Raw genomic sequence first — 27,511 nt, 5'->3', positions numbered from 1 at the left:
AGGGGTTGCTGGCATTTTTAAAGTCATGCCTCATATTCAGCTCAACCCAATATGATTTGCAACCCGGAAGGAAGACAGCAAATTCCACAACCCAGCACACTTGTTGTTCCCCCAAACGTGTCATATAGCACATACATATGATCACTCTGGTTGTCAATTTCATCCTTTCCCCAAAATAATGTCCGACGTTTTCCATAGCCTGGAAACTCACTGTCCATCTTACTGCACACAATTAGACATAAACACATGTATTGTATGGTGCAAATGTGCAACACAGAGTTGGATAAAAACCAATTTGCGCCTTGACAAGCACACATGAAAACCACCACAGGACCACACAGAGATAAGGCAGAGAAACAAACCACACTTGAATCTCTTTAAACCTTGGCAAAAGCAAGTAGTAATCTAGAAATATAGTCCACCCCCAAGAAACCCAAAGCAGTATGACAGGGAGGGGGGCGCATCTCGAGCACAAACCATTGGCAAGTGCAAGAGAATATGTTCATGCATAGACCACTGAATATAATGTGCACGTGTACAGATCCCATTAATTTCAGCATCATATGAAGAGAACTTTGTGGTTAATTGTGCCCCCTTTTGTATGTTGGATTCTATGTATTGGTCACCCCAATATATATTTTAAAAACCCTCTGTCTTGATGAGACATATAAAATTATGCATGGACAACCTTTCTCCAGACAGAATTAACAACTGGGGTAAAACGTTATCCATGCCAAAAATTAAAAACAACCCAACACATTTAATTACAGAACAAGACAACATTGCCTTCAGAAACAGAAAAAACAGACAGAAACAAAATATCCTAAATGAATACATTTCCCCCAAAGTGAACAGAGGAAAACAATTTTTTAAAAAACAAATAAACACATTGATACTAAAGGAAAATAAAACCCCAAGGGGGGGAGAAAGGGGGAAAATAAAAGAACAATAACAACCCAAAAGAAAAAAAAACTAACCAGCTGAATTGGGAGTTGAGGGTGAGTTAGCTTGGCTTCCATGAGCTGACACATTTGTAGCAGTGACAGCCGTTTTGGCAGCATAAATATTGGCTTCCTCTTGAAATTTACCTATGTTCTTCTTGTACCGGATTCGCTTATTTCCAAACCAGTTTGATACCTAGAGCAAGTTGATGAAAAAGATAAGAAAAAAAGTTGTTAATAAGAAGCCAAAGAAATAACAAGGATGGAAAACCAAGGGGGAAAGAATGTGAGTGAAATAAATCATTTGAAATAAAGCAATTTTTGTCTGAAATCACAGCAAATTCTGCCAAAGATATCGGATTTGATGCCTAAATATAAAACCATAGTAACCTGGTTTATATTTCAAGTGTTTGATCCTTTAGGCCATATTCTAAAATCATGTTTTCCATGTTTCCTTCTAATCATGAGGACTGGAGACTTACTTTTTGAATGGAAACAAATACTATTTTGATGTTTTACAGAAGCACAGAGCGCTTGGGCTGGAATGGACAAGAGGGCCCTCAAATCTAATCACCCCAAGGTATCAGTTTTCCCATTAAGAAACTCTCCAACCGTTAATCTACTTGCCACAAGCAAAGAGGAAAAACAAAACAAAACAAAATGCTATGACATTAAAGTTGCTGTTAAACCTTTGTGTCCCCATCCATCACATGGTGTTTTGCAAAAACTAATTTGTGGATATTTAGAACTCAACAGTTCACACAATGTTTGCAAGATGCGATACTGTAAAGTTTCCAATGAAAGACAGACTGAACTTTAGAACATATTTGTTTAGGATTAATTACTGAAAATGTATCTAGCTTTGAGAGACTGTGTTAGCACAAACATTCTCAAAAGTGAGAGTAGAGTTGCCAACCTCCAGATGGGATCTGGAGACCTCCTGGAGCTACAACTGATCTGAGAAAATTTCCCTGGAGACAGGCCTGTAGTAAAAGGAGGGGGAGAATGCAAGGGCCTTGCCCCTTTTGGTTTTGTAGTGTTCCCACTCTACCAGAAATCTGCCTGCTCTTGAGGCACACCTGGAGGGTCCTCTGCTTGGGCTTCTGTGATTTCTTCTGGTGGAAAAGCATCAGAATGGTGCTGTCCTCCAGGCATTTGAGCACCCCCCCCAGTCCCCCCTGGATGCCAGAAGCACCCTCCAGCCCTTACAGCTTGTCCTTCAAGAAGCTGCTGAGGCTGCCGGCCAGCCTGGAAAGAGTCAGGGCTGCCCCTCCTCAGCACATGGCCTGGCCCAGGCAAGCAGCCATGGTACAGCCTCAAAGGGTGGAGCAAGGCTCCCCTACCTGGCATGAGGGGCTGCAGATGCAGCCCAGGAAGTGAAGGGCAAGAGCAGGCCTGGGAAGGGAAGGGAAGGAAATGCCTCTAGGGATACGGCCAAGCCCTGGCTTCTTGCATCGTTGGGCAGCCAGGGAGCAGTGAGGACTGTGGGGCTTACAGAGAGATGATTGATTTAATTAGGGCCCTCCTGGTGCCCCAGCATCCTTTCCTAAAAAAATCCCTGGCTATGGCCCTGCCTGGGGGAATGGCTGCTTTGATGGGTGGACTCTGGTTTTATATGCCACTGAAATTGCCCTCGTAGCCAGTGGTGGACTGGGTCTAAAAATATTGGTTGCCAGGAGATAAAGAACTTCTATTATATTGGAACGTCTGCTATATTTTCAAGCTACTAAAAGGTCATTAACATTTTAAACATGTTGTCTAATGTTTAAAGGAGCCCACTGAATCCGGGCCCACCTGCCATTGAGCAAGTTGACACCCTGGCCAGCCTGCCACTGCTCTTAGCACAGGTATTCAGAGGTTTACTGTGTCTGAACGTGGAGGACTAAACACAGCTACTAGTTGTTGTTGGATCTGTTCTCTTCCACTGAATCTGTCTAATCCCCCTTTAAAGCCATCCATACTGGTGGCCATCACTGCACCCACTAGAAGCAAATTCCCCCATTTAATTACCAGATAAGTCAAGTCAGCCCTGTATCGAATGGCCAACAAATTCACTGGGCACCCCTGAGTTCTCCTGTAATTGGGGGTGGGCAGGTAGAGAAAATGTTCTTTCTATTTGCTTTTTCAATCTGCCTTCAATGAACAAATTGAATATATAAAGCTTGTCTTATATTGAATCAGACCCTGGGTTTATCATGGTCAGTATTCTGAGTGGCAGCGGCTCCCCAAGGTTTCAAGTAGAGATCTTTCGCATCACCTGTATTTGATCCTTTTCACTGGAGAATTTGAATAGCCTCTCCCCTTGATCCACATAGACCTTGGCCTGACCTAGCAAAGAAATGCTTTTATTTTTATGTGATGAATGTATACTGATGCACGAAGCTCTGGATTTTTCAAGATCCATGTTGATTTCACAAACAAATGGCATCTTTTTAATTTTGCATTTTGCAGGCTCCCCTCGCATCGAACAACAATAGGTGGGTTCAGCAATAAGTGGCATGTTGAACCCAAAAACATGTTAGAAAGGTAGGTGGGCTTAACCCGCCCAGTATACAAACATGAAAAATGCAGGGGAGACTCAAGGCATGAAATTAAGAAACCCAAGGTTACCACCATCTATGGATAAAGGACTAGTGAAAGGGGATGCTCAAACTGGAAATACGGAAAAGATACCTTCCCCCAGGGTTTTTTTGGTAGAAAAAGCCCAGCAGGAACTCATTTGCATATTAGGCCACACCCCTGACATCACCATTGTTTTACACAGGACTTTTTTGTAGAAAAAGCCCAGAGGAACTTATTTGCATATTAGGCCACACCCACTGACACCAAGCCATCCAGAACTGTGTTCCTGTGAGTTCCTGCTTAAAAAAAGACCCTGCCTTCCTCTCTAAATTTCCATAAGGCCAGAGCTTCTGGGACACGTTGTGGTAGCTTCTACTTTCATATACCTAAATAAGCCACACGTTTTCTGATAGTACAAAGCAGCAGTGAAGAACAACATTCACATTGAGAGGTGTAGTGAGGGCAGAATTATTCCCTCCTTGTTCAGTAAATGACCAGACAAATAACCTTTATATAATATGTACAAATTATGGCGTGGGTAATCCTCATAGAGAAATGTGTTTGAAAAGGAAACCACAAGCCCATGAGAGGGGTTCCAAAAGTCAAGATCCAAGGGCAACAAATGGCCTACCATCATAATTTCTGAAAATTTTTACTCATAAAATCCAGACGATTTGTTAGACCGTTCTGAGATCTGGCACAGAGAACCAGCCTGAGGAGGAGCATAATTTGGCCACACTGCATTTTAAAAGGTATTGTAAAACAGCTGAGTTTCAGAAGTTTCAATACTTTGCCTTAAGCATAAAACTGTAGAATTAATCTGTCTGCGCATCTGAGTATACATCTCAGCGAAAAGATATTTTGTTTTACTATTTTCCTGTTTCTAGTATAAATTCAAAAACATTCCAGCAACTGTGGCTATTGTAAACTGGTGAAAATCCCAAGTGTGTCAATAAAGTTCAGTCACTCAGTACCTTTATTAGCATAAAGTTATGAAGTTTCAACACTGACACTGTAATTTTGTGTTAAAGAGTTGGCTAGCGCTCTCTGTGTGTGTGTGTGTGGGGGGGGGTCAACAGGGGTCATTTTGTAAAAAAAAATTGGTGGTGGAGCTCATCCAGGGATTGTTATGCGGCTGCAATACTATTCAATGGACAAGGAGGTGGAACTCTCAGAAGGAGGAGGTGGAACTCTCAGAAAGGTTCAGGAGCTGTGCTCCTGTGAGCTCCCACTGAATCTGAGGCCTGGTGGTCAGTAACAAGCCTTGTCCCTAGAATGAGAGAGTGATTTGCCAGTTGCAAAACACATTATTTAGCGTAGTGTGAACCCCACCCTACATGTCACATTCAGTTTTTAGCCCCCTGGAATTGCATCCCACTATTTCCCCCGTGTCAGTGACCCTGACCCCACTGACATAAGTAGGCCCTGCTCCCAACTGGCGTGCACAGCATCGGAGTTCGAATGCAAAGCATCTACCTGTCCTTCCATCTCCCTTTCATTTCCCCTTGTGTTTCTCCACCAAAAAACCGGAGAGAAACTTGCTGCTCTCTATCATGTAATGGAAGACTCGGTAAGAAACCTATGGACACAGGAAGGAAAACTGCGCTGCCCAGCTAAAAGAACAGTGATTTTTTTTTAAAAGCAACTAGCTCTTCTTGAAGTCAGCGAGATGATGCAAGGATAAGTGGAAATGCACAATCCTCTTTGGCAGGAAGATCTGTTAACTCACATGACTGGAAAATGCCCCTGTCATTTGCACTGTTTGCGGATGGATTCTTTCCCTCCCACTATTCTTCCCTCCTGTAACTCTGAAAAGCAATCAGCAGGCACCAGAACTATGGATGCTTGCAAAAATGCCTGGGAATTACCAATTGTTATTACTTTTAGCAAACAGATGCTGGTATAATACCAATAATAATGCCCCCAAAATTTCATTAATGTTCGAATGCACATCCCTAGTCAATATAATGCTTAAAACAAGATGGTAAAATATCCTGTTACAGGGGAAGATTCTCAGTCAGTATCCTGTAAAATGAAGAGGAAAACAACTGGGATACAATCCTGTAAGTATTATGTACTAGAGTGGCTTTTATAACCAAGTTTTCAAAATCTATAGCTGGTTGTCAAAAGAAAATTAAACATGGAAATGAGAAAGCATTGGATGCAAGCAAAATTACTCAAGTGAACTGCAACAACAGGACAAGTCAGTATGCCCTAGGGCAGGGGTGTCAAACATCTGGCCTGGTGGCCAAATTAGACCCTCAGAGGGCTCCTATCAGGCCCCCGAACAACTGGTTGTCATCTGCTTCCTTCTCCCTCTCTCTTGCTTCCTTCTGTATAATGGCTTGCTTTGCCAGGCTTGCTCAATCAGATAGGAGCTACAGAGCAAAACCCCTATTTTTTCCATTGGCTCCTCCTTTTTAATTGTGATTGTCTGTGTCCTTTATAAAGTTCCTATCTCTGCTGCCTAATGGGAACACACATGGCCCGGCCCTCCAAGGTCTCATTTATGTCAGATCCAGCCCTCATAACAAATGAGTTTGACACCCCTGCCCTAGGGCATTTTAAAAAAACACCAAAGAAATTCAGGGATAAAAACGCCCCTTTCTTTTAATGAAAGATTTACGAACTTATTCACCTGTTCTTTAAGGATCGTGGATACTGTAAGTTAAGACACATTGTAACTTACACACCATGTTAGCAGTATAGACAGTATATATAGCTGTACCCCTGTAACAGCTATGGCCCACGTGCTCAATTTCTGCCTTGATTTTTTGCTCCCAAACATCTTGCTCTGAAGGTTGCAGCCAACACTGATCCAGGTTCATTGCTACAGAAAAGGCTGACAAGAATTCAGTGCTACATTGAAAGGACACTGACTGGAAGAAATAGCTATAGCCAGACCCACAGGAGCAAAGGAATGCTGAATACTGAGTTCCTTTGATCTCGGCCTTAAGTATCCAATACTGTATGCAAATGGCATACTCTTTGAGCATTGTAATGTCTGAAATGGGGACTCAAGGAGATCTACCACAATAACTTCGATTTTAGAGAAAATTGCTAAAGTATTATTAAAAGTGCCTGAAGTATTAAAAAAGTACCTCTGAGCATATGGTGAATACTTTCCCTTCACCACTCAATAGACACATTCAATCTCCTCCCCTGATATTAACAACACAATCCTGAACAGATCCAAGAGGGCAGCTGTGTTGGTTTGAAGCCATAGAACAAAGTTGGAGTCCAGTAGCATCTTTAAGACCAACAAAGTTTATTCACAATGTAAGTTTTAGCACATGGAAGCTTACATTGTGAATAAAACTTAAATCTTAAAGGTGCTACTGGACTGCAACTTTGTTCTAATACTGAACAGAGTTAGGCCTTTCTAAATTCATTCACTTTAATTGGATCTAGAAAGGCATATCTGATTAGGATTGCACAGTTAAACTGGAGAATCAGAGTTGTCTAAGAATATGGAGGTGAGTATTGGGCATATCTGGTAAGATCGGGGCTTCAATTCAGCAGGAGCTCACAGGAGCACAGCTCCTGAACCTTCAGCCGGGGTCTGCATGCAATGGGAAGTTCTCTCCCCGCTGCACACAGATCCTGGGACATAAACAAATGAGATATGCTACTGAGCTCCTGTACCCTTTTTCCTACAAGACGACCCCTGGGTAAGATGTAACATCTAAGTCAGAGGCAGGATGTGATGCAAGAGTTCATACCATCAGTCTTCATATGGTTCGGGACACTCAAGAAGCTGCACAACCTGTTGGGTTGTGAGGCTTTACTGAACAGTCTTTTGGAAAGATCTGCTATATAGACAGCAAATTTGTCATGCTTCATGCCTCTCTTTGCACATATCTAAGCAGATCACCAGGACGTCAAAATGGGGTCACTCAAGGAAGAAGAGATTTCTCCACAGCCCTGGCTTGTGCCTCCCACTGGGAACACCTCCTTGAGTTTCCAGCCCTTTGCTCTTTTGGTCTGCTGCTCATGGTCTTGGCATTGACACCACTGAGGTCATAACTTTGCCTGATTCTCTTGTCACAGGACTCTGACCTAGTATGATATCCTGTCACATGTTTGTATCTCAGTGGCTGTTGCTGAAGATCGCTGGTCTGTATGAATTCTTCAAGAGTAACTTGCATGTAAGCAACTTTCAATCCCTTTTAAACAGGCAGACAAGATGTGGTCGATGTAATGCATTTGAAGGGACAACCCATTAGAAAATTCTTTGCAAAAGTCTCATTCCTTCCAAAGAGGTCAGGAGAACTTCTTGAAGCAGAATAGCTCTTGACTTTACCAAAGTAATTAGACAGTCCCGTGTGGCCTATTCTTAAACAAAGCAAGGCACATAGGACAGATGGAGCTACTGTTAACTAAGACTGATGAAGTGACTATTTAAGTAGATACATGTCTAGCTGACAATTCTCACTGAAGAGATTTACTTGGTAGGAAACAAGAAGTGTGATTGTCAAGATCTGCTGTAACTCAACAGTCTCATCAGTAATTTTGTACTAGAATAGGAGCACATTTATGATGATACAGATATCATATCATGTTAGAAGATAAGCGCAGAATAAAAAATGAATGAACACTACTAGCTCAGAAACGTTGTTTTACTTGATATACATGTGGGCTGAAATCTCCAGCCAAATTACACTGGACAACAGCTCTCAGGTGCTGATTCCTTCTTCATCTAAGAAGTTGTCACCTGGGTCTCACGTGGTATCAATTAAGTGAATAGCAAAAAAGTGGTCTACAGTGATACAAAAATGGTCATTTGAGAGGCATTAGCAGACCAGAGCCAGCAACAGGCAAGTTTTTATGGAATTCAGGTCAAAGTGCTTTCTTTCGCCCCTTTACTCAAGGGGACACGTGTTTCACTATACAAGACAATATAAATTAAGCTGTTTGCGATGCAGTTTTGCTGAGCATGGAGCTGTCTCAGCAACTTCGTTATCAAGGAGACTGAGATTTTGGGCAGGATGAAATCAGTATGAATCCCACCGCAAAGTTGTGGTCCTTTCCTAGGAGCAATCAAGTATGGCAGGCTGAATATAAATATCCCTTGAAATCCCAATGGTTAGATATAATCTGGAAACATTTAGCCATAGGGAGGAGAAAGCTTTGATCAGATTTTAGCTGCTGAAAACCCAAGATATGAAACTAACTTTTTTGAAAAAAATTGAGTTTATAAAAAAAATAAAACAATCCCTGGAAAATATATAATATTTAAGAAGAGAGAAGAGATTGGATTTATACCCCGCCCTTCGCCAGCAAAGGAGTCTCAGAGCGGCTTACAATCTCCTTTCTCTTCCCCTCCCCACAACAGACACCCTGTTCTGCTGTTGAGCAGAACAGGCTTGAGAGAACTTGTGGCTGACCCAAGGTGGCATCAGCAGATGCATGTGGAGGAGCGGGGAATCAAACCCGGTTCTCCCAGATAAGAATCCGCGCACTTAACCACTACACCAAATTGGCTTATTATTATATTAACATTTTATTAACAGTGACTATATATTATGTTCCTTTTATTGTTGCTATTGGATGAGTTATGTGTTGTCCATGTTTAAACTTGTATGGATATTCTATGTAATGTAAAACCTTAGAAAATAAAAAAAGTTATTTTTAAAAAGCATGGCAGGCTAAATGAGTGCACTTTGACTAAAAGTTAACATTGATAATGGCTTGATATCCAACCAGTCAGCTCAACAGTGCCCCTGCCACTGTACGAATGTGGAAATAATATGGAGACACAGCAAATGGTGTGGATAGGAAACAGAAGAGGGTGTTCTGTCCATATAAGAATGATTGCTGTTGACATAGCTCAGTAAGATGGACGTTCCCCATCTCACTACCACATGGTATTTACAGAACAATCAACGAGTTGTTTCCAAACTTTCTAAGTTCCGTGTCATTGTCTACCAAGGGATCCCTTTGTGTCTGCCACAGTCATTGTGTCTTATGAAAGATTCTGGGGTATGTTTCAGGACCAGTGCTCAATTTGCATTGGCCAAGCTCATTGATCTCACTGCAATGGGGCTTTGCGGAGGAAGACTATGAGTCTCTGGCAAGCTGCCTTTCAGGGGAAGTTTCTGAATTTCTCCTTCAGGAATCCCTTCGAAGCTTCCTGGAAACCTGAGACCTGCCAAGAAAATGGTTGAAAACCATGGTCCTGAGGAAAGGACCATTTGCCCTGATTTCGTATGTGTCATATAATCCATGGCATGAAAACGGAACACAGTTCACTAGCGTATGGTTAAAACGCAGTGGAACACAATTCACTAGTATTTGGTTACAGCAATGAACTTTCCAAATACTCTTAACAACTTGATTTTTGTTCATGCTTCTCTTTGTTGCTGACCTCACAATATTGCTTTTAAAAAAGTGGTGCCATCGAAACAGTGTCCCACACGCTATTAGAATGCTGTTACTACATCAATGTACGGCACAGCATTTTATCACCAATTCTTGGAAGTATTTCAGATTTACCTGATATGCACAAATTGCTTTTCTGTTAAATAACACTGCCAACAACATTACTGAAACTGCGGCAAAGTCGCTCCAAACAGCTCTACTTATACGAAGCTGTTTTACGATAATTTAACGTAACTTATTTCAGAGTGGAATCGAAATACGAAAAATGTTTTTACATGTGTATGCTTCATTTCCGGATTTCTTTTTCTTTTATCTTTTATAATGCCAATAAAGGATATTGCTGTGTCTGTGTGTGCTTTCTAAAAAACATACTGTGTCTTCTCCTTGCCCATTTTCCAGCCACTATGATCCTCCTTTCCTATGCAAACAACCTTCTGCAGGCTTCTGCTGATTCCCTCTGTCTCCATAATCAACACCAGCAAAGGGTCCAGACACAGAGAAACCTGATCGACCTCTATATCACAGCGAGTGGTAGATCTTACCTGTGAGACTGTGATGCCACATTTCTTGGCTAGTTCCTCTTTGGCTTCCTCACTGGGGTAAGGGTTGCTGAGGTGGGAATAGAAATACTCATTGAGGATTTCTGTAGCTTGCTTGTTGAAGTTTCGTCTCTTCCGTCTGGAGAAATGAAAGACAGTTGGCATCCGTGATCCAGGAACAATTGCTTTAGAGGGACTACCACCCGAAGTCACCAGATGTGTATCAGCTCCCCTACCCCATGATGCCCTCACAGAATTAAAATGAACTGCCTAAGAAACTTTTCACTGTCCTCCAGGGAGTCCCAAAGGGACTTTGCGTGACTTGCAGATGCATATCACATTCTCTTCCAATGTTCAGGGGTGGAATTCTAACAGGAGCTCCTTTGCATATTAGGCCACACACCCCTTATGTAGCCAATGCTCTGAGAGCTTACAAAAAAGAGCCTTGTAAGCTCTCGGAGGATTGGCTACATCAGGGGTGTGTGGTGTAATATGCAAAGGAGCTCCTGCTAGAATTCCACCCCTGCCAACGTTGCTAATCTTAAATGAAAAGAAGTCTTAGGGGGCTAGAGATTTGATTGGAGAAGTGAGGGAAGGGATGCTTGACCCTTTCTTCATGGGAATATTTTCTGATTGATGCCAACTTTCCTATGTTGTTGTTCCTAAACTTGAGGAGTGGACAGAAGCCAGAGAAGTGTTTAGTACTCCTCCTCAAGTGCCATTTCCCCACTCTTGATGGAAGTCTCTAAATGCTGCTTTTCATTACAAAGTGGGAGACCCTTTCATATACATGGTGCAGCCCTTAATCTTGTGTGCATTCTCTCTGGGTGCGATCACATTAGAGATTTGGTCTGACCTAGCCACACCTCCTCCTATCACATGTGCACATCTGCTCACTGAGTCCTGCCCATACTGACCTCATTTTAGGATGGGCTGGGACCAGATTAAATAGCTACCAGGAACTTCCCAGTAGCAAATCTCTGAAACGCATGCAGGGTGTACAGCCTGGTTGTCCAAATGGCAGGGGCATGTGATGCGCCTGCTCCACACAAGCAGGAGCAGTCTGAATTCTTCTCTTGGGCGTGTGTGGTCCGTGCCTCTCCTGGCAGTAGGATGGGGGCAGCAGGGGCTGTGGCATGCATCAAAGAGCACTGGCTTTTTCAAAGCTGGGATACTGCTGTACCAATTCCCATTGTGATCTTTCTCTGTAGCTCCTAGGTCAAGCCTAATAGGCCATACCTTAAGGACAACCTATGAACCTGCCCATTCACTCTGGGAACCCCGCTTTGGGTGTTTTTTGGCATTTGATGCTAGATGGGTGGCAACCAGAGAAAGGGCCATCTTGGTCATAGTACCAAAACTTTGGTACTCCCTTCCCCAGGGAAATTCATCTGTCTCCCTCTATCAATGTCTTCTGTCAGTGGGTAAAGACTCTTTTTGTTTGCATTCCCCCCAGTAACTGTTATTGTTCTCCCATATTTTTTTTGTGTTGTGTCTTCATGTGTTTTGATCAAATTATTTTATCAATTTTAAATGCCGTTTTAATATTTTAAACTGAAAATGTTTTAATGTTTTAATATTGCAAAGTTTTTTATGTTTCACAGTTGCTGCTTAGGGACCCTAATTCGGTGGAAAGGCACCATGAAAATGTTTTAAATAAATAAGATTCACAAACTAAGCACTAACTGATCTCGTCAGCTATAATACCATAAAAATGTAATAGGGTCTGCAGGATCAGGGCAGTGGTCTATCTAGTATTCTGTTTCACACCATGACCAACCAGTTGTCCTGGGAGGCCAAATAAACAGGCAGAGGGGTCACAGACTTCCCCTGTTGTTGTTGTCTAGCATGGAATTCAGAGGCTGACTGATGCAGTCATCATAGCTGGCAGCCACTGATGGACCTCCCTTCCTCTATGGAACTGTCTAATCATCTTTTAAAGTCATCTGTGCTTCTGGCCATCACTCCATCCACTGGCAGCCAAATCCCCAAATGAACTATTCATTGAGTAAATTGTCTTTCCTCTTCCCCACAGTGAATCTGTTGCCAATCAACTATTTTGAGTGACCCCAAAGTCTAGTAGTAGGGGAGAGATAGAAAAAGTTCTCCCTACTCTCTCCACCCCATGCATAATTTTATAAATATTTATCAAGTTCCTCCTCTTAGCTTTTAATCCAAGCTGGAAAGCTCTAGAACAGGGCTGGCCATACTTGCTTAAGATACGAGCCACATACAATAAACATAGGAAGGAAGGAAGGAAGGAAGGAAGGAAGGAAGGAAGGAAGGAAGGAAGGAAGGAAGGAAGGAAGGAAGGAAGGAAGGAAGGAAGGAAGGAAGGAAGGAAGGAAGGAAGGAAGGAAGGAAGGAAAATGGATGGGGAGGAAGGGGAGGTAGAAAGAAAGCAACTTTAAATTTAAATGCATTCTCCAAGCCACCAGCTTGGAGAATTTAAAGTAATTTAAAGAGAAAAATACCTTCTCTAAGGCAGCCAACAGGGTCGTTTTTTTTCCCCCAAGAGTCCCACAATAAGTGTAAAAGAGCCACATGTGGCTCCCGAGCCACAGTTTCGCCACCCCCGCTCTAGAATTTTCAGGCTGGTTTTGTAAGAAAGGTACATTCAACCATCTTCGGACTCTACTATCTAATTCATGTCAAGACCAGGTCTGCAATATTCTGAAGCTTTCTTTCATTTCAGCTGTTCCCTCCCAGCTGGAACATATCTGAAAATCATGGTGATTTAAGACCCTAATCCATGTCTTTAGCTACTGGCTCTGGAGAAAGGCAAAAGGTTATGGTTCCAGTGACAACACATGTTGACGGTGCCCTCCATGTTCAAGTGATTGGGACTCAACTGGGTGACACAGCAGACTCCCAGATATACGATAATGGCTTCTGCAAAAGTCAGCTGCCTCTTTTCCCCCATCCAGAACAAGGAGCCAGAACTGCACAATGCAGGGCTCTCACTGGCATCATAGGCATTGCCTGGCAGCTATTTAAGTAGGAGCTGAAGCCCCATCGTGTGATGGCCAGTGTTCCCTCTAAGCTGAGTTAGCTCACAGATTTTTAGCCTCCAGCTATCACACTTTTTTGTCTTAGTTCAGGAAGGATGATCCCAGAGCACACTAACTGATGCAGTAGCCCACAAACCGTAATGCCAGTAGTTCACAAAGAAGAATTTTTGCTCACAAGACTCTGCAGCTTAGAGGGAACATTGGTGATGACTACAGGGACTAGTCATGCTGCATGATCACCTGCTGATCTGCTAACTAAGCAGCATGCAAGGTCTTCTCTAGGGGTTTATGCAGATCTTCTCTAGAGGTTTATTGGATAACTATTTATCCAAACATTGTTCCTGCTTCCTCTGCATCTAGCTGAAACGGCTTTGCAATGTGTATCTTGCCTGAGCGGGATTGCTCAGCTGAGTTCTTTGTACTATTGCCGTACGAGTGGAATACTGACATTGCAATGCAATAACTCACAAAATAAAAATGCCGGCGTTATTAGCATTTTGAGCAAAACACAGATTCGAAGTAATGCATATGTGCTGTTAATTTCTTATGCAATGAATTTAAAGTAATAAGCCGTTCCTCACATTTAATTTAACCATATATAAAGTGAAGGTGATTTAATCATATAAAGCATCTTCTAAACTTTCCTAATCCAATCAATTAAGGAGGGACAGCCAGGCTCCTTCCACCTTACTTTCTATCTCAATCCTAGTTGTGATGATTAAGTTCCTGATCAAGCTTGATGGCTGATTTCATGCTGGAAAACAATCATTTCGCTCACCAGACTTCATCCCTGTCAAGGCTGGCTACTTCCCTTTAGCAACAGTTCACTCCAGGTTAAAAATGTAAATAGTGCAATACCTCTTTAAAGAAAAAAGAAAAAAAGCAGAGCAGCCTTAAGGCTAAGTCTGTAAGACTTGCAGCCCACCAAAGTATGTTGCTGACCTACCTGCTAATATATAACCATCTTAGGAGACAGTAGAGTTGCCAGGTCCCACTCAAGAAATATCTGGGGACTTTGTGGGTGGAGCCAGGAGACTTTGGGGGTGCAGCCAGGAGCTAAGGTGTGACAAGCATGACTGAACTCTGAAGGGAGTTCTGGCAGTCACATTTAAAGGGACCGCACTCCTTTTAAATGCCTTCCTTCCATTTGGAAATAATAAAGAATAGGAGGACCTTCTTTTGGGCCTCATAGAATTGGGCCCCCTAATCCAATCTCTTTGAAACTTGGGGGGCGTTTTGAAAAGAGGCTTCAGATGCTATGCTGAAAATTTGGTGCCTCTATCTCAAAAAACAGCCCCCCGAGCTCCAGATACCCACAGATCAATTCTCCATAATGTATACTGGTGTGTCCAGCAGACATTTCCTCTTCCCCTGCTTTCTGATGACCCTTAAGCAGGGGGAGGGCCTCCAAATTGGGGGATCCCCTGCCCACACCTGGGGATGGCAACCCTAGCAGACAGACTGTGAAAAAAGGGAACCAACTCTCTCTCGACATACAAGAGATGTCCTCCTTGGTCACCTGCAAGTGACTCTTTTTACTTGCCTCAGGCAAACGAACTGAGTGCTATTTTTACATGTTGGAGGTCAAAGCTCACCGCGCATCGAGAAATCGGGAGCGCAGGATCATGACTGCTTCACACGTGCTCTGTTTGAGTTGCATCTGGATGGAGCTGAACTTGCGGTGGATGATGCTGACCATTCGCTCTATCTCCTTGGGTGAGATGGGTCGGGTCCTGCTTTGCTCCCGCAGCAGATTCATGACGTGGGTGGTAAACTCGTTGCATGCCTGGGACAACAGGAGAAAGAGCAAGGAGAAACCCTCAGGACCAGAGAAGTCTGGGGATGCTGCACAACCTGGTACCAAATACAATGCAAAACCCATCCTGTTATTGCTGGAGAGTTCTTCCCATGCCACGATCTTAAGATGTCCACACAAACTCACTGGACGACCATGGAAATCTATGTTTTTGGGAACTGTCTTTCTAAACTGGAAGTCCACATCTAAAACCAGGTACAATCTTTTACTTTTAATCAGAGCTTTTTTTGTAGCAGGAACTCCTTTTGCATATTAGGCCACGCCCCCAGATGTAGCCAATCCTCCAAAAGCTTATGAGGCTCTTCTTACAGGACCTACTGTAAGCTCTTGGAGGACTGGCTACATTCAGGGGTGTGTGGCCTAATATGCAAAGGAGTTCCTGCTACAAAAAAAGCCCTGCTTTTAATGTGCATTTGTCCCCCCTTCCACCCTAGTCGACCAGCTTGAACAAGAATCTACAGCTGCAGTTGCTCATAATTTTATTCCATCAACAACAAAAAATAAATTGCAAAGACTTGCGCCCATGGAAATTTCAGGATAATTGCCCTGACAAGTATAATTACAGTATTTGAGCAGGAAATTGAAACTGCTGGATTACAGTGATGCCACAATAGAGCCACTGTTAAGGAGAAGATGGTCCAGCACTTATTTATGGATAGAATGCACATACATATTCAAGCATGTGAGCATGCATATGTGCACAAGGGAAAGTTGTGACTTGACATTACTATCCTAAAGTGGGCCAAACAGTCTTGCCTCCTGTCACCAGATGATGGACCAGTCACCTTTCCAATCAGGAAACAGCAGAGCTTTTTTTTTTTGGTAGCAGGAACTCCTTTGCATATTAGGCTACACCCCCCTGATGTAGCCAATCCTCCAAGAGCTTACAGTAGACCCTGTAAGCTTTGGCGGATTGGCTACATCAGGGAGGTGTAGCCTAATATGCAAAAAAAAGCTGCTACTGGGTAATAGTAATATACTTCCAGCGATCACAGTCAGTTTTTCTGATACTGACCAAACATATATGAAGTTGCCTTATTCTTAATGTCCTTTGGTTCATCAAGGTCAGCATTGTCTACTTAGACTGGCAACAGCTCTCCAGAGTTTCAGGCAGAGGTCTTTCATAACACCCACTACCTCATATTTTTAGCTGGTGATGCTGGAAATTGAACCTGGGATATTCTGCATGCCATGCAGATGTTCTACCACTGAGCCACAGCCCCTCCTAGATAGAAACAATCAGGGCCTTTTTTTGTAGAAAAAGCCCAGTCGGAACTCATTTGCATACTAGGCCACACACCCTGACGTCACCATTGATTTACACAGGACTTTTTGTAGAAAAAGTCCAGCAACGATTCATTTGCGTATTAGGCCACACACCCGATGACTGCGTTCCTGCTCAAAAAAAGCCCTGGAAACAATTCCCTTGAAAGGGAAACCATTTGCAGACATGCAACAGACACTGCTTGTGTTACTTGATCGGTAGGGAATGGAAATCAACAGCTGGCTTAAAAAAAAGTTTGTTTGGAGGAGGTGCCTGTGAAAAAGTATTGCCCTTGGTTTGGACTGAGCTGAAAGAGAGAAACAAAGAGAAGAAAATACAGGATTTGCACATCAGATCCAAAATAGATTTGTGCATTTGTGGGGGGGAGTGATGGGGGCTTCAAGAGCCACACAATATGTGTGAAAGAGCCACATGTGGCTCCCAAGCTGCAGTCTGGCCGCCCCTGGTATAGGAGCATTGAGTCTCTATTGTTTTCACACATGCTAAATAATGCAGCTTCAATCCACCTTAGTGACCACTTGCAAGTGGATTTTGCCATTTCACACAGTAAAATCCAGTTGCAAAGCGAATGGAAAGTGGACTGAAAGTAGGTTATTTAGTGTTTGTGAAAGCGCCCTATGAGGTACAACCATAAATGGATCACACTTGGATGGGCTCAGTGAGTGCTCAAGGCAGACAGTTTATTTTGCTGATGAGTCGATGATGCTTTCCTGACAGAAACAAAGGGCCTCTAAAAAAGCAACAGTAAATGCTCCTGAAGATTGAGGCCTCCGGGCCAAAGAAGACGAGACAGTGGGAGATCTGTGAGCTCATCTCTTGCAGCTTTTGAAATGTAAATAGCCTTGCCTGTCTTCCTGAAAGCAGCAGCGGCAACACCTGCCTCTGCGCCCTCTCTTTAACTTCCTCATCTTAGAGGGGTGCCAAACTCCTCCTTCTGCCCATGCTGTTGTACAGCTTCCTGTTTTGCTTTCGTTGAAGTAAATAAATGTGAGCTGCTGACCACTGGGCAACCCCGCTTGCCTTCTTCAGCTGCCAAATGCATGCTGATGCCTGTAATGCATGACTGCCTGTCTTCTTGAAGGCTTGCAAGCACCGGTTTCAAGGGCTAGCCACGGCCCACTTTTTGTTTTTTGGCCATCAAGTCCCATCTGACTTATGGTGACCCTGTAGGGTTTTCAAGCCAAGAGATGTTCAGCATATGAATACGCGTAACAAATATAACAAAAAAATGATGTTTTAATAACAACAATGCCCTCCACCCTCAAATGCACAAATCTATTTTGGATCTTTGATCCTCTTACAGAAGTGGAGGTATTACCTGACTAACAACAGGAAGCACCATCACTCTTCAATTCTGACACGTTTATTGACTTTGCTGTTGTCCAACACACTATTTTGCATGCTTAATCACTGCCACCAGCTATATATAACTCTGCTCACTACACCCCATTTCATTTTCTGAGGAAGTGTGCATGCACATGAAAGCTTACATTCTGAATAAAACTTTGTTGGTCTTAAAGGTGCTACTGGACTCCAACTTTGTTCTATCGCTTCAGATCAACACGGTTGCCCACCTGGATCTATCAACAGGAAGCACTGTGGATGATGGAGGGCAATGGGCTAAGCAGGTTTCACTGCCAAGATAAGGGCTGGTGATGCCAGGTGAGCCTCTATTTGTGAATTTCCTGCTTTGTGAAGGGGGTTGGACTAGAGGACCCTAGGGGTTCCTTCCAACTCCATGATTCTATGATTCTATAAATAGCAGTGGTTAGGAAGATAGACTGGAAAGCGGTAAATTGTCCTTGCTGCTTAGCAGAGGTCAAGAGGAAGAAGAGTCCCTCACCATTATTTCCTATGTTACCTCCAACATAGGCCCACCAGTAAAGCTGAGTTTTGCCCATCTTGGTTGCTGCTCCATGGTGCTTATTATCCCGCATTATTTCACTAGTCAGTGCTCTAGCAAAGACCTAATTCCATTGCTACCCCTAGTCCAGGAGTGGCCAAATTGTGGCTCAGGAGTCACATGCAGCTCTTTCACACATATTATGCAGCTCCTGGAGGTCAAGGAGGAACTTAATGCAGGCTTACTCTCAAGCAAGTGTGGCTAGCATTGGGACCTCAGTAAGTGCCTAGCATTGGGACCTCTGAATGCTGACCCCATAGGTAGGTGACAATTTCTGCCATGTGTGAAGCAGGGAAGGAGAGGAAAAATAGGCAGGCTTGCAAGCTCTCCTCTACCAGAGGTTGCCTGGAGACCTAAAGCAGGGAAAGAGAGCGCAAGAGCTGAGGAACCCACTGGGAAGGAGGTATGGAATTAAAGAGGGTGCTGCAGGGTTCCCCTTTAATTTCATAGCTCTTGTAGGAACTGCATTTACTAACCTTGGTGTCAAGGCAGAGAGAGATGCATAATGATGCAAACAGTGGTCACTGATTATATGGTACATGCGTGTTTCCTTCTCCCACTGGTGCCAAAACAATAATTCCCTAACCTTTCCCTTTGCTGGTCATACGAGGACTGTTATTCCCTGCTTTTCTTTTTTTTTAAAAAAGCCTCCTTCTAGAATGGTCGTGTTCTAAAGTGCATACATATGTATTTTATCTTTCTGTGCAAAAGTACTAAGAGTTTTAATAAAAACGTGTATAATATTTGTTGATGTCTTGCAGCTCTCAAACATCTGATGTTTATTTATTTATTGGTTTTGTTGATTTATATTACCGCCCCCCCCCCCCCGCAAGCGGGTTTATTCTATGTGGCTCTTTCATTAAGCAAGTTTGGCCACCCCTGCCCTAGTCTAATCTCTATCAGCCAATCACTTATGGACAAGCAACATGATTTTGTGTGTGTGTGACTGTGGAGCTGCCCATGTTTGGAACACATCACATGGAGCTCTAAGTAACTCTCCACTGAGGTCAACTGAGTTCAGTAAAAATGGTGCGGGGAGGAAGGCAGAGGCCCCGTGCCCCCTCCCCTCTCCGGCATTACAGTCTCAAACTGAACCAGGCTCCTGTAGGCTGTAAAAATAACATTCTCTACAGCCACTTTGTAGTTGCAGGGAAAGAAAGTCAGGTCTAGGGAACCTTATGTAAAACTTCTGTAGTTTGGCCCTTCAGCAGAGTAGTTCTCACAGTTTCAGGGATGACACAGATCGACCAATTCCAAGCCTAAAACAGGACACTTGCCACTAGCAAGTTTGGATTTGTGTCTGATAATGATAGGACAAGGTCCTGGCTCAGTGACAGAGTATCTGTTTTGCGTGTAGAAGGTCCCAGTTTCAATCCCTGCCATTTCCAGGCAAAAGAATCAGGTAGCAGATGATGTGAAAGACCTCTGACCGAGATCTTGGAGAGCCTCTGACAGGCAGAGTAGTGAATACTGACTGTGATAGATGAAGGGGTCTGCCTTGGTATATGATAGCTTCAGATGCATGCTCGGTAATAATCATTATAGCCACAGAGATGGAAAATGCCATCATGGCTCCCATCATGAAAAGGGCAAACAAGCAACAACTGAGGTTAAAGATGCTGAAGGCATAATGCTGCCACAAGTTCACATTCCAAGTTTCTAGGGGCCCAGCTCTTGCCAATTAACCACAGGCCAAATCCGACAGAGATTTCGCTACTTCCCGCAGCTTTTTGGTCAGCCAAGGTGAGATGCTGAGTTTAAAAGGCTGGTTATTGAACTAGACTGCCTAAAGGCAGCAAACAAGCTAACGGCAAGTTGAGACCTCCTTACGTCCAAAACCATAAAACAGCTGTAGGCAGATCTACTTGCTATACAAAGCCAAACCAACTGGTCTTTGATCTCCCCATGCTTTTTTAACATGGTTCTGAGATTAAGAGAGCGAGCTCAGTGTACACGCAGGAAAACTGTGTTCTGAACTTGCTCAGGCTGTGGCAGGTTAGATACCTCATGGCCACGTAACTACATCATATAAAACACATTTTAGTGGTAGTCAGGCTTCATTTTGGGCAGGAGATCACAGGAGCAGAGCTCCAGAGCCTCTAAATTGTATTGTGTTCTTTCTTTCTTACCCCCTTCCCCACTTGATTCTGGGCTCCATAGTTCAAACCCCCTGTGAGAATTTTGTCGAACTCTAAGATTTGACACACTTTCTAAAAGCCCGCCCTCCCCCAACAAAAAAATGGGAAAATAACCAAAACATATAAAGCAGACAGATGGAAATCTTCATCATTCCACTGTGGCCACATAGGAGAATGTGATTTAAAAACTATGACGGGAATAAGGTTTTGTTATGATGATTATAATTCAAGAAGCATTTTAAGGTAGAGACACTTCGGTGAGAAGGGCGGGATATAAGTCCACTAAATAAAATAAAATAAAGGTAGATGCTGAGCTGATATACTTTAGTATGCCTTCTAGTGATGTTACAGATGTGTGGCACATGCAAATGAGTTATTCAAATGAGCTGTGCTGAGCTCTAGCACCTCTTTTTCTAAGAAATGACCCCTGGTAGTAGTGATGCAATCATGTAACTGTGGTCAGAGGGTAATGAGAACATCTGGCCAGATTAGGCACTCAAGGAAAGCCCCGTCCAGGACCAACTATGTTGTGATCTGCCCTGAGTCTGTTTACGGGGAAAGAGCAGAATATCAGCCTACAAAAACAAACAAGCAACCAAACAAACAAACAGGATAATTAATACTAATCTTTCTCATTTTCTCTCCTTCAGTAAGAGGTGGATTTAAATAGGATGTTACACAGAGACCCCTGTAAGACAGAACTCAACTGACTAGTGTTTCAGATTGGAGATATTAGGCACACAGCATTATTTGGGTTCAATGAGAAGCTGTTTAAAAATATTTAGAAATAAAGCTTGCCCTAAAAGAATGTTCCATGTCTAATAAATCCACAGAACAACCTTTTGAGCTAGCGATTGATCACATTCTTATTTTCATTTGGCCACTCCTGCAATAATCTCTTCCTAAAATAAAGCGGGATAAGAAAAAAGTTACTGATCCAAGACCACACAAGACATGCCATGGTTCAACAGGGATGTGAACCCAAGTCTCCAGCTAGGACATTTGCTTTATAGCAGGGAGCTGACATCTGGCCCAGGATCACGGAAGGCCCTGTTTAACTGAAGTGGTAAAGCTTTTCTTGGCACCAAATATGTTAGGCCTGATTTAAATGTTATGCTATTGGGTCATGTCACTTTATGCACCCAGTGCCTCAGTTAACCCAGGCTCTCAGCTGCTTTGCATGCACTTTTAGAAGAAGAGTTGGATTTATACTCCACCCTTCATTCAGGAGTCTCAGAGCAGTTTACAATCTCCTTCCCTTCCTCTCCCCTCAACAGGCACCCTGTGAGGTAGGTGGGGATGAGAGAACAGGTCTGAGAGAACTGTGACTGACCCAAGGCCACCCCACTGGCTATATGTGGAGGAGGAGGGACTCTAACCCTGTTCTCCAGATTGGAGTCTGCCACTCTTAACCACTACACCAAAGTTGGCTCTCACTGTTAGCACTCCAGACTCCTGAGATCCCACTGCCTTGGTAAATGTTGTACTGGTGTGCTAATGTTGCACACACTGTGGCTCAGCACAAATAGCAACAAATAGCTTAAACAAGAGACTGGGCATATTAAATATCAAATTGGTACCATCTCTGATACCATCACAGGCAAATTAAGTATTATGCATCAAGTAGGGCAGCTTGGTTAGCTGCTGGGATGCTCTCTCCATGACCTAAACTACTTGTCCATAGAAAATCCGAATGTCAAAGAGAAGGGGTTCCATTTGGCCTTCTTTCAATATGCTCCTTCTATATGCAGGGAGACTTTGTTTATTGGGAAGCTATAAAAACTGTAAACACAACATTGCAGTATTGCAGTACACTGAAGTATACAATGCAGCAAAAATACCCCCCCCTCTCTTTCTCTGCCCAACAACACAATGGATAAAGTGGAAATCAGGTCTACCACCTCATCCATGGGACCACGCACAAGACTGGTACCTGTTCATATTTCTCCAACTCGGTGTGGTAAATCTGTCGAATCTGAGAAAGCTTTGCTCTGTAGTCAGAATGCTCCACAGAATTGTCTGATCCAGCACCCCCAGATGCTGCCGCTGCCGCCGCCGCTGCTGCCGAACCCCCTCCTTTCTCAGGTCCCGCTACCCCTTCTGCTAAGAGCATGTTGTCCAGGCGCATCAGCTGTGGGTCTGTTGGTTCTTCCTCTTGAGCCCCTCGAATACTCAACACTGTGTGAGACAGAAGAGAGAAATGGGCAGATTAATACATGGAACAAAGCAACGGCTCCTCTAGGGTTATGTCCTAACAATGAAATGGATCAAGCCAGCTTTTTGACTAAATCTCAGCCAATTCATCCCCCCTCCCCCCATTTATCACAACTCCTACCTCGCATGGCTTTTGTACATGCAGGTCAATGATCCACAGCATAGCCTTTTCTGGCGATCAAAGGGGTCCCTTTCTCCCTTTTTACTAGCAGAAAAGGTTGGCTGGATACAACTCAATTGTAGTTCACACTACACCAAATAATGCATTGTGCAACTGGATTTTTACTATGTAAGAATAGCAAACATCCAACTGCAAAAGGTATTATTTAGTGTAGTGTAAACACACCCCCATGTGTCTGTACTGGAGCTGGAGATCCTGCTACTCTTTATAGAAGAAAGCCATGATGCTTGTACTTGAAACACACTTTATATTATATTAAAACATAGTGCGGCAGCTCCCCTTCCCATGAGTGCAGGTTCTTCTCGGCCTGCTATATAATTCATTTACTTCATCTGCAAAAGCCTTTCTAACATTTGGCTTCTGACACATGGCATGTATCTTGCATCTCTCCCCCCCCTCCCCCTCCTAAAGTCATCAACAGGTTTGCCACTTATGTTAATTGCAAAAGAAACAAACAAACAAGACAAAACAGTTAACTGTAGGTTGTGAAACAATGAAATTACCGTCTGAAAATGGTAATGAGTTCTCATTATTTTAAAACCACATTTAGTACATTTTCTATCACTGTAAATGATTCAGTGAATAGTTCTCCCCCCCGGCTTCTAAGCTGGAGCACGAGGAATCAGCCTTCAGGTCCGAAAGAAAAAAAATTAAAAAGTGGAGTAACAGCATCTACTAATTATAAAGGCCAGTTTGTCTAGGCAACTGTGCTAAGTATACAGCAGGGCCAGTTCTTCCTCCGTGGAGATACTAGCAGTTATATGCAAATAGCTAAGATGAGAATTTTTTTGTAATGCTGCTCGGTTTTCCCACACTGCAGGATGGAGTAAGCTCACCCGCTTCTGCTGATGCTAGCAAATGACACCACATCATTAATTAATAACTAAAAAGGAAGAAGTCACATTTACAGTGCCTGCAAGGAATATCTAACCATTTTTAACAGGAATATTTGATTACCTAATTTTGATTAACTATTTGATTTAACTGCAGACAAACGACAGGTACTCAAGCCCCTCCTTGACCCAAGAGGAAAGGTGGGGTATAAACAGTTAAATGAATAAATGACTGGCATGCTGACCCCCTCAATCCCCACTCAAGACTCCAAAAACGTGCCCTGTGAATGAAAAAAAAAATGTCCTGATTGTTAGGGTTTTCTTAATTAAAAAATTTCACTTGATAATTATCAGTACATAGACATGGCATTAACTCATGGAAATCTTTTATTTATTAAAAGTATTTATTAAAATAGACACTGAACGCCTTTTCCCACAGTCACGAGCTAATACTATTACAACTTAAAGCAAGAAAGTTGGGGAGGAGAATCCTCAGAATCAGTAATCATACATGAGAGCAATATTTATGTTTCCCCTCAAAAGGAGTCATGAACCTACAGAGGTTAAACTAGCTTTCAATACCTCAGTAACCTCGGCATGAACACATAATTTTTTAAAATTAAACTGAGAAATACTTGCTTAAAACAATAATAACAAATTGTCTCAGAAGAAAAAGTAGCTGGAAACCATGCTTAAAAGTCTGGATTTTACAACTATCACCCAGACCTCAGATTCAGTGGGAGCTCACAGGAGCACAGCTCCTGCACTTTGCGGAGAGTTCCACCTCCTCTTCCTGAGAGTTCCTCCTCCTCCTCCTGAGAGTTCCACCTCCTTGTCCATTGAATAGTATGTGCAGCTGCATAACAATCCCTGGATGAGCTCCACCACCTATTTTTCTACAAAATGACTGCTAACCACACCATATTTTCAATTTATCTTGTATTTGCTTTTATGCTTCTGGAGAGATTGTGCTGTCCCCCATATGGAAATATTGCTGTCTCTTTGTTGTTTGGTTTGATTTTGTCTGTTGAAAAAATTGCAATACAATAATATTAAAAGACAAAAAAAAGAGTCCAGATTTGACTGAAGAGTCAAATGTTTAAGTGTTGCCAACCTCCAGGTGGGGCCTGGAGATCTCCTGCTTTTACAATCGATTTCCAACTGAAAGAGACCAGTTCCCCTGGAGAAAATGGCTGCTTTGAAAGGTGGACTCTATAGCATTGTACCATGCTGAGGCCCCTCCCCTTCCCAAACCCTGCCTTCTCCCAGCTCCACCCTCAAAGTCTCCACATATTTTCTAACACAAATCTGGCAACCCAAATACCTAAATGGCTACATAAGTATTATTTACACATTTACTTGTTCCTTAAGGTAAAAAGATTACACATTTAGTAAGATCCAGGGCTTTTTTTTTTTTTTTTTTTAACAGGAACGCACAGGAATGCAGTTCTGGCTGGCTTGGTGTCAGGGGGTTTGGCCTAATATGCAAAGTAATTCCTGCTTAGCTTTTTCTACATAAAAGCACTGCGCGGAACAATAGTGACATCAGGGGTATGTGGCCTAATATGCAAATGAGTTCCTGCTGGGCATTTTCTACCAAAAAAGTCCTGGATCCTACCACATAATTTGCCAACTGGAAGACCTTGAGCCAAATGTGTCCTCATGGGATATTAACTGGCATTCCTATGGGCAGTCTAAGGACAAAAATTGGGGGGGGGGGGATGAAAACAACAGCATGTCTGCCACAGGACAGGTTCAGGGGTTAAGTTTACCTCCCCAGCCCTCATTGATGAGGCTCTGACAGAAAACCAGCTGCTGAGCAGGTCTCTGTGGCAGTCTGCCTCAGTTTCTACTGTGAGGAATCATTCCTCTCAGCTTATCAGCCAATAATTACTACTCTCCTCAAGGTGACCATAACAGTTTCCCCTAACTTCTAAAACATATTATGAAAAAAATCACAAATTGCCCCGGTTCCATCGTTATGACACATACACCAAAGATTTCTTTCACATGAGACTCATTCTAAAGTACCTGTGGGTACACAACCTAGCTAAAATCCCTTTGTGAGAAAACAGCTTGTATTTGAATCTGAAAGGTATTTAAAATATTTTAAAAATGCAGTCTCAAATCTTTTTTTGACAGGGAGGTTTTATGTTGCCAGATTTTCTGAACTTATATATGTATAATTAACCACTATAAATAATTTTTTGTTTAAAAGGAGGGGGTTAAATTAAAAAAAATATATATGGTTGTTAATTACACAGTGCTTTTTTGGCAAGAAAAAAAAGGTGCTTCTGTGTATACATACACACCTATCATATTGGATTGATTTTCATCAATTCACCCCCTCAGGACTTGGGAGAGTGCCCCCCCCCCCCAATAAGCTGCCAGCACTCAGTGCCAGTGAATACCGCTACACAGAAAAGCTTTGATTACACATATGTACACTTCAGAAAATCAGACAATAAAAATTGCTTCTTCAAACTAAATTAGGAATGGAAAAGGGAATATATTGCAGTTTGCAAGTCGCAACAATGAACTATAGCTAAAATGTAAGATTCTGCCCGAAGGCTACCATTCAGGAGGAAGAAAAAAACAATTGCAGCTGGCACAACAAGAGTTAAGATGCGGCCAGAATGTTCAAATCAGTCAGTAAATACGGAAAATGTCATGCCCTCTGTGCGTGTCTGGCCAAGCCCTGTAGGCTGTTGCCAGTTCTGGTTGCTTCTGTAGCATTTGCAGGTCAGCCACATGAGGTTGTGACAGTAAAGGTGGATGTGAGGCCAATTCAAGAGGACACTTATTTATCGAGGGCATCACGTTCTCCTCATGATAAGACCAGACAGAAGACTGTTCACACGTAGATTGAACTTACCATGGAGAAGGCGCATCAGCAATTTTTAAAAAATAAGCACCTCACTTTAAAAATAATTACTGACGAAGAATAGTGCCACTTGGTTAGATTTCCAAGAGTTTCACAAATCTGAGACAATCTGTGGTGAGAACAATCAATAAATGAATTTGATTCCAAATTATGTCTCTGCTCTCTCTTGGCTATCTTTGTGCAGAAGTACTGCAATGTTTAGATGAAGGATGAAACCAACAGGGTCATGAATGTTTGAGGCAACATATAGCAGCACACCAGACAAAGAGGGCACTAGTCTATGAGATCTTATTCTGGAGTATATGCCTTCCTCTGAAATTAATCAATCTGCATTTGTGGTCAACCAGTATTTTACCACTCCATTGAACAAAGTTTGAATGGTCACATTCAACAGCCAGTTTCCTTATCACTACCCTTCCAGGAAGCCCCACCAAACAATGGGCACATCCACAAACCAATTGGCCTTTCATCACACCCCCTCCAGCCTACAAATAGCAGCTCTCCAGCAGCCCTGGCCCCACTCAATGCACAGCAGCCAAGAAGGTCAGAGCGCCTGCTCCGGCTGCAATGCCACTGAGGATGTTCTCCGCAGCTGAGAACGAAACGTCCGGAAGGAAAGCTTTCTCCAGTAGAACACGGCACTTGATCCCGAAAGATTCTACAAACCCTAAAGTTTGAAGCATTTGTCAAGTCTAAGAATCCTCTCTACAAATTAAGTTGCCTCTTCCACCAACAAAAAAAGCCACTTAATTGGCCTGGAGAAACTTACAGCCTAAGGTACAATACTTCTTATTGTACCATCAGAATTTGAACCAATTTATCA

The 27,511-nt window shown here is 42.9% G+C and overlaps 1 protein-coding gene across 6 annotated transcripts in view; it reads right to left on the bottom strand.

Moving 5' to 3' along the window:
- The window catches only part of PBX1 (PBX homeobox 1), a 696,336-nt gene that overhangs the window by 432,198 nt on the left and 236,627 nt on the right, over positions 1 to 27,511 (bottom strand). For 4 of the 6 annotated variants that reach the window (XM_060232592.1, XM_060232596.1, XM_060232590.1 and 1 more), the window contains exons 3-6: positions 22,504 to 22,754; positions 15,030 to 15,220; positions 10,427 to 10,562; positions 978 to 1,137 (exon numbers count right to left, since the gene is read on the bottom strand). In XM_060232592.1, coding sequence (XP_060088575.1) covers positions 978 to 1,137; positions 10,427 to 10,562; positions 15,030 to 15,220; positions 22,504 to 22,754 — 738 coding nt within the window. The remainder of the gene's footprint in view (positions 1 to 977; positions 1,138 to 10,426; positions 10,563 to 15,029; positions 15,221 to 22,503; positions 22,755 to 27,511) is intronic. The other 2 variants (XM_060232594.1, XM_060232593.1) reach the window with 2 other exon arrangements.

This window comes from Heteronotia binoei, chromosome 2 (genome assembly GCF_032191835.1).
Source record: "Heteronotia binoei isolate CCM8104 ecotype False Entrance Well chromosome 2, APGP_CSIRO_Hbin_v1, whole genome shotgun sequence".
NCBI classification, from domain to species: Eukaryota; Metazoa; Chordata; class Lepidosauria; order Squamata; family Gekkonidae; genus Heteronotia; species Heteronotia binoei.
Note: the sequence above shows the minus strand (reverse complement) of the source record. Positions and strands in the feature narration are given on the sequence as shown.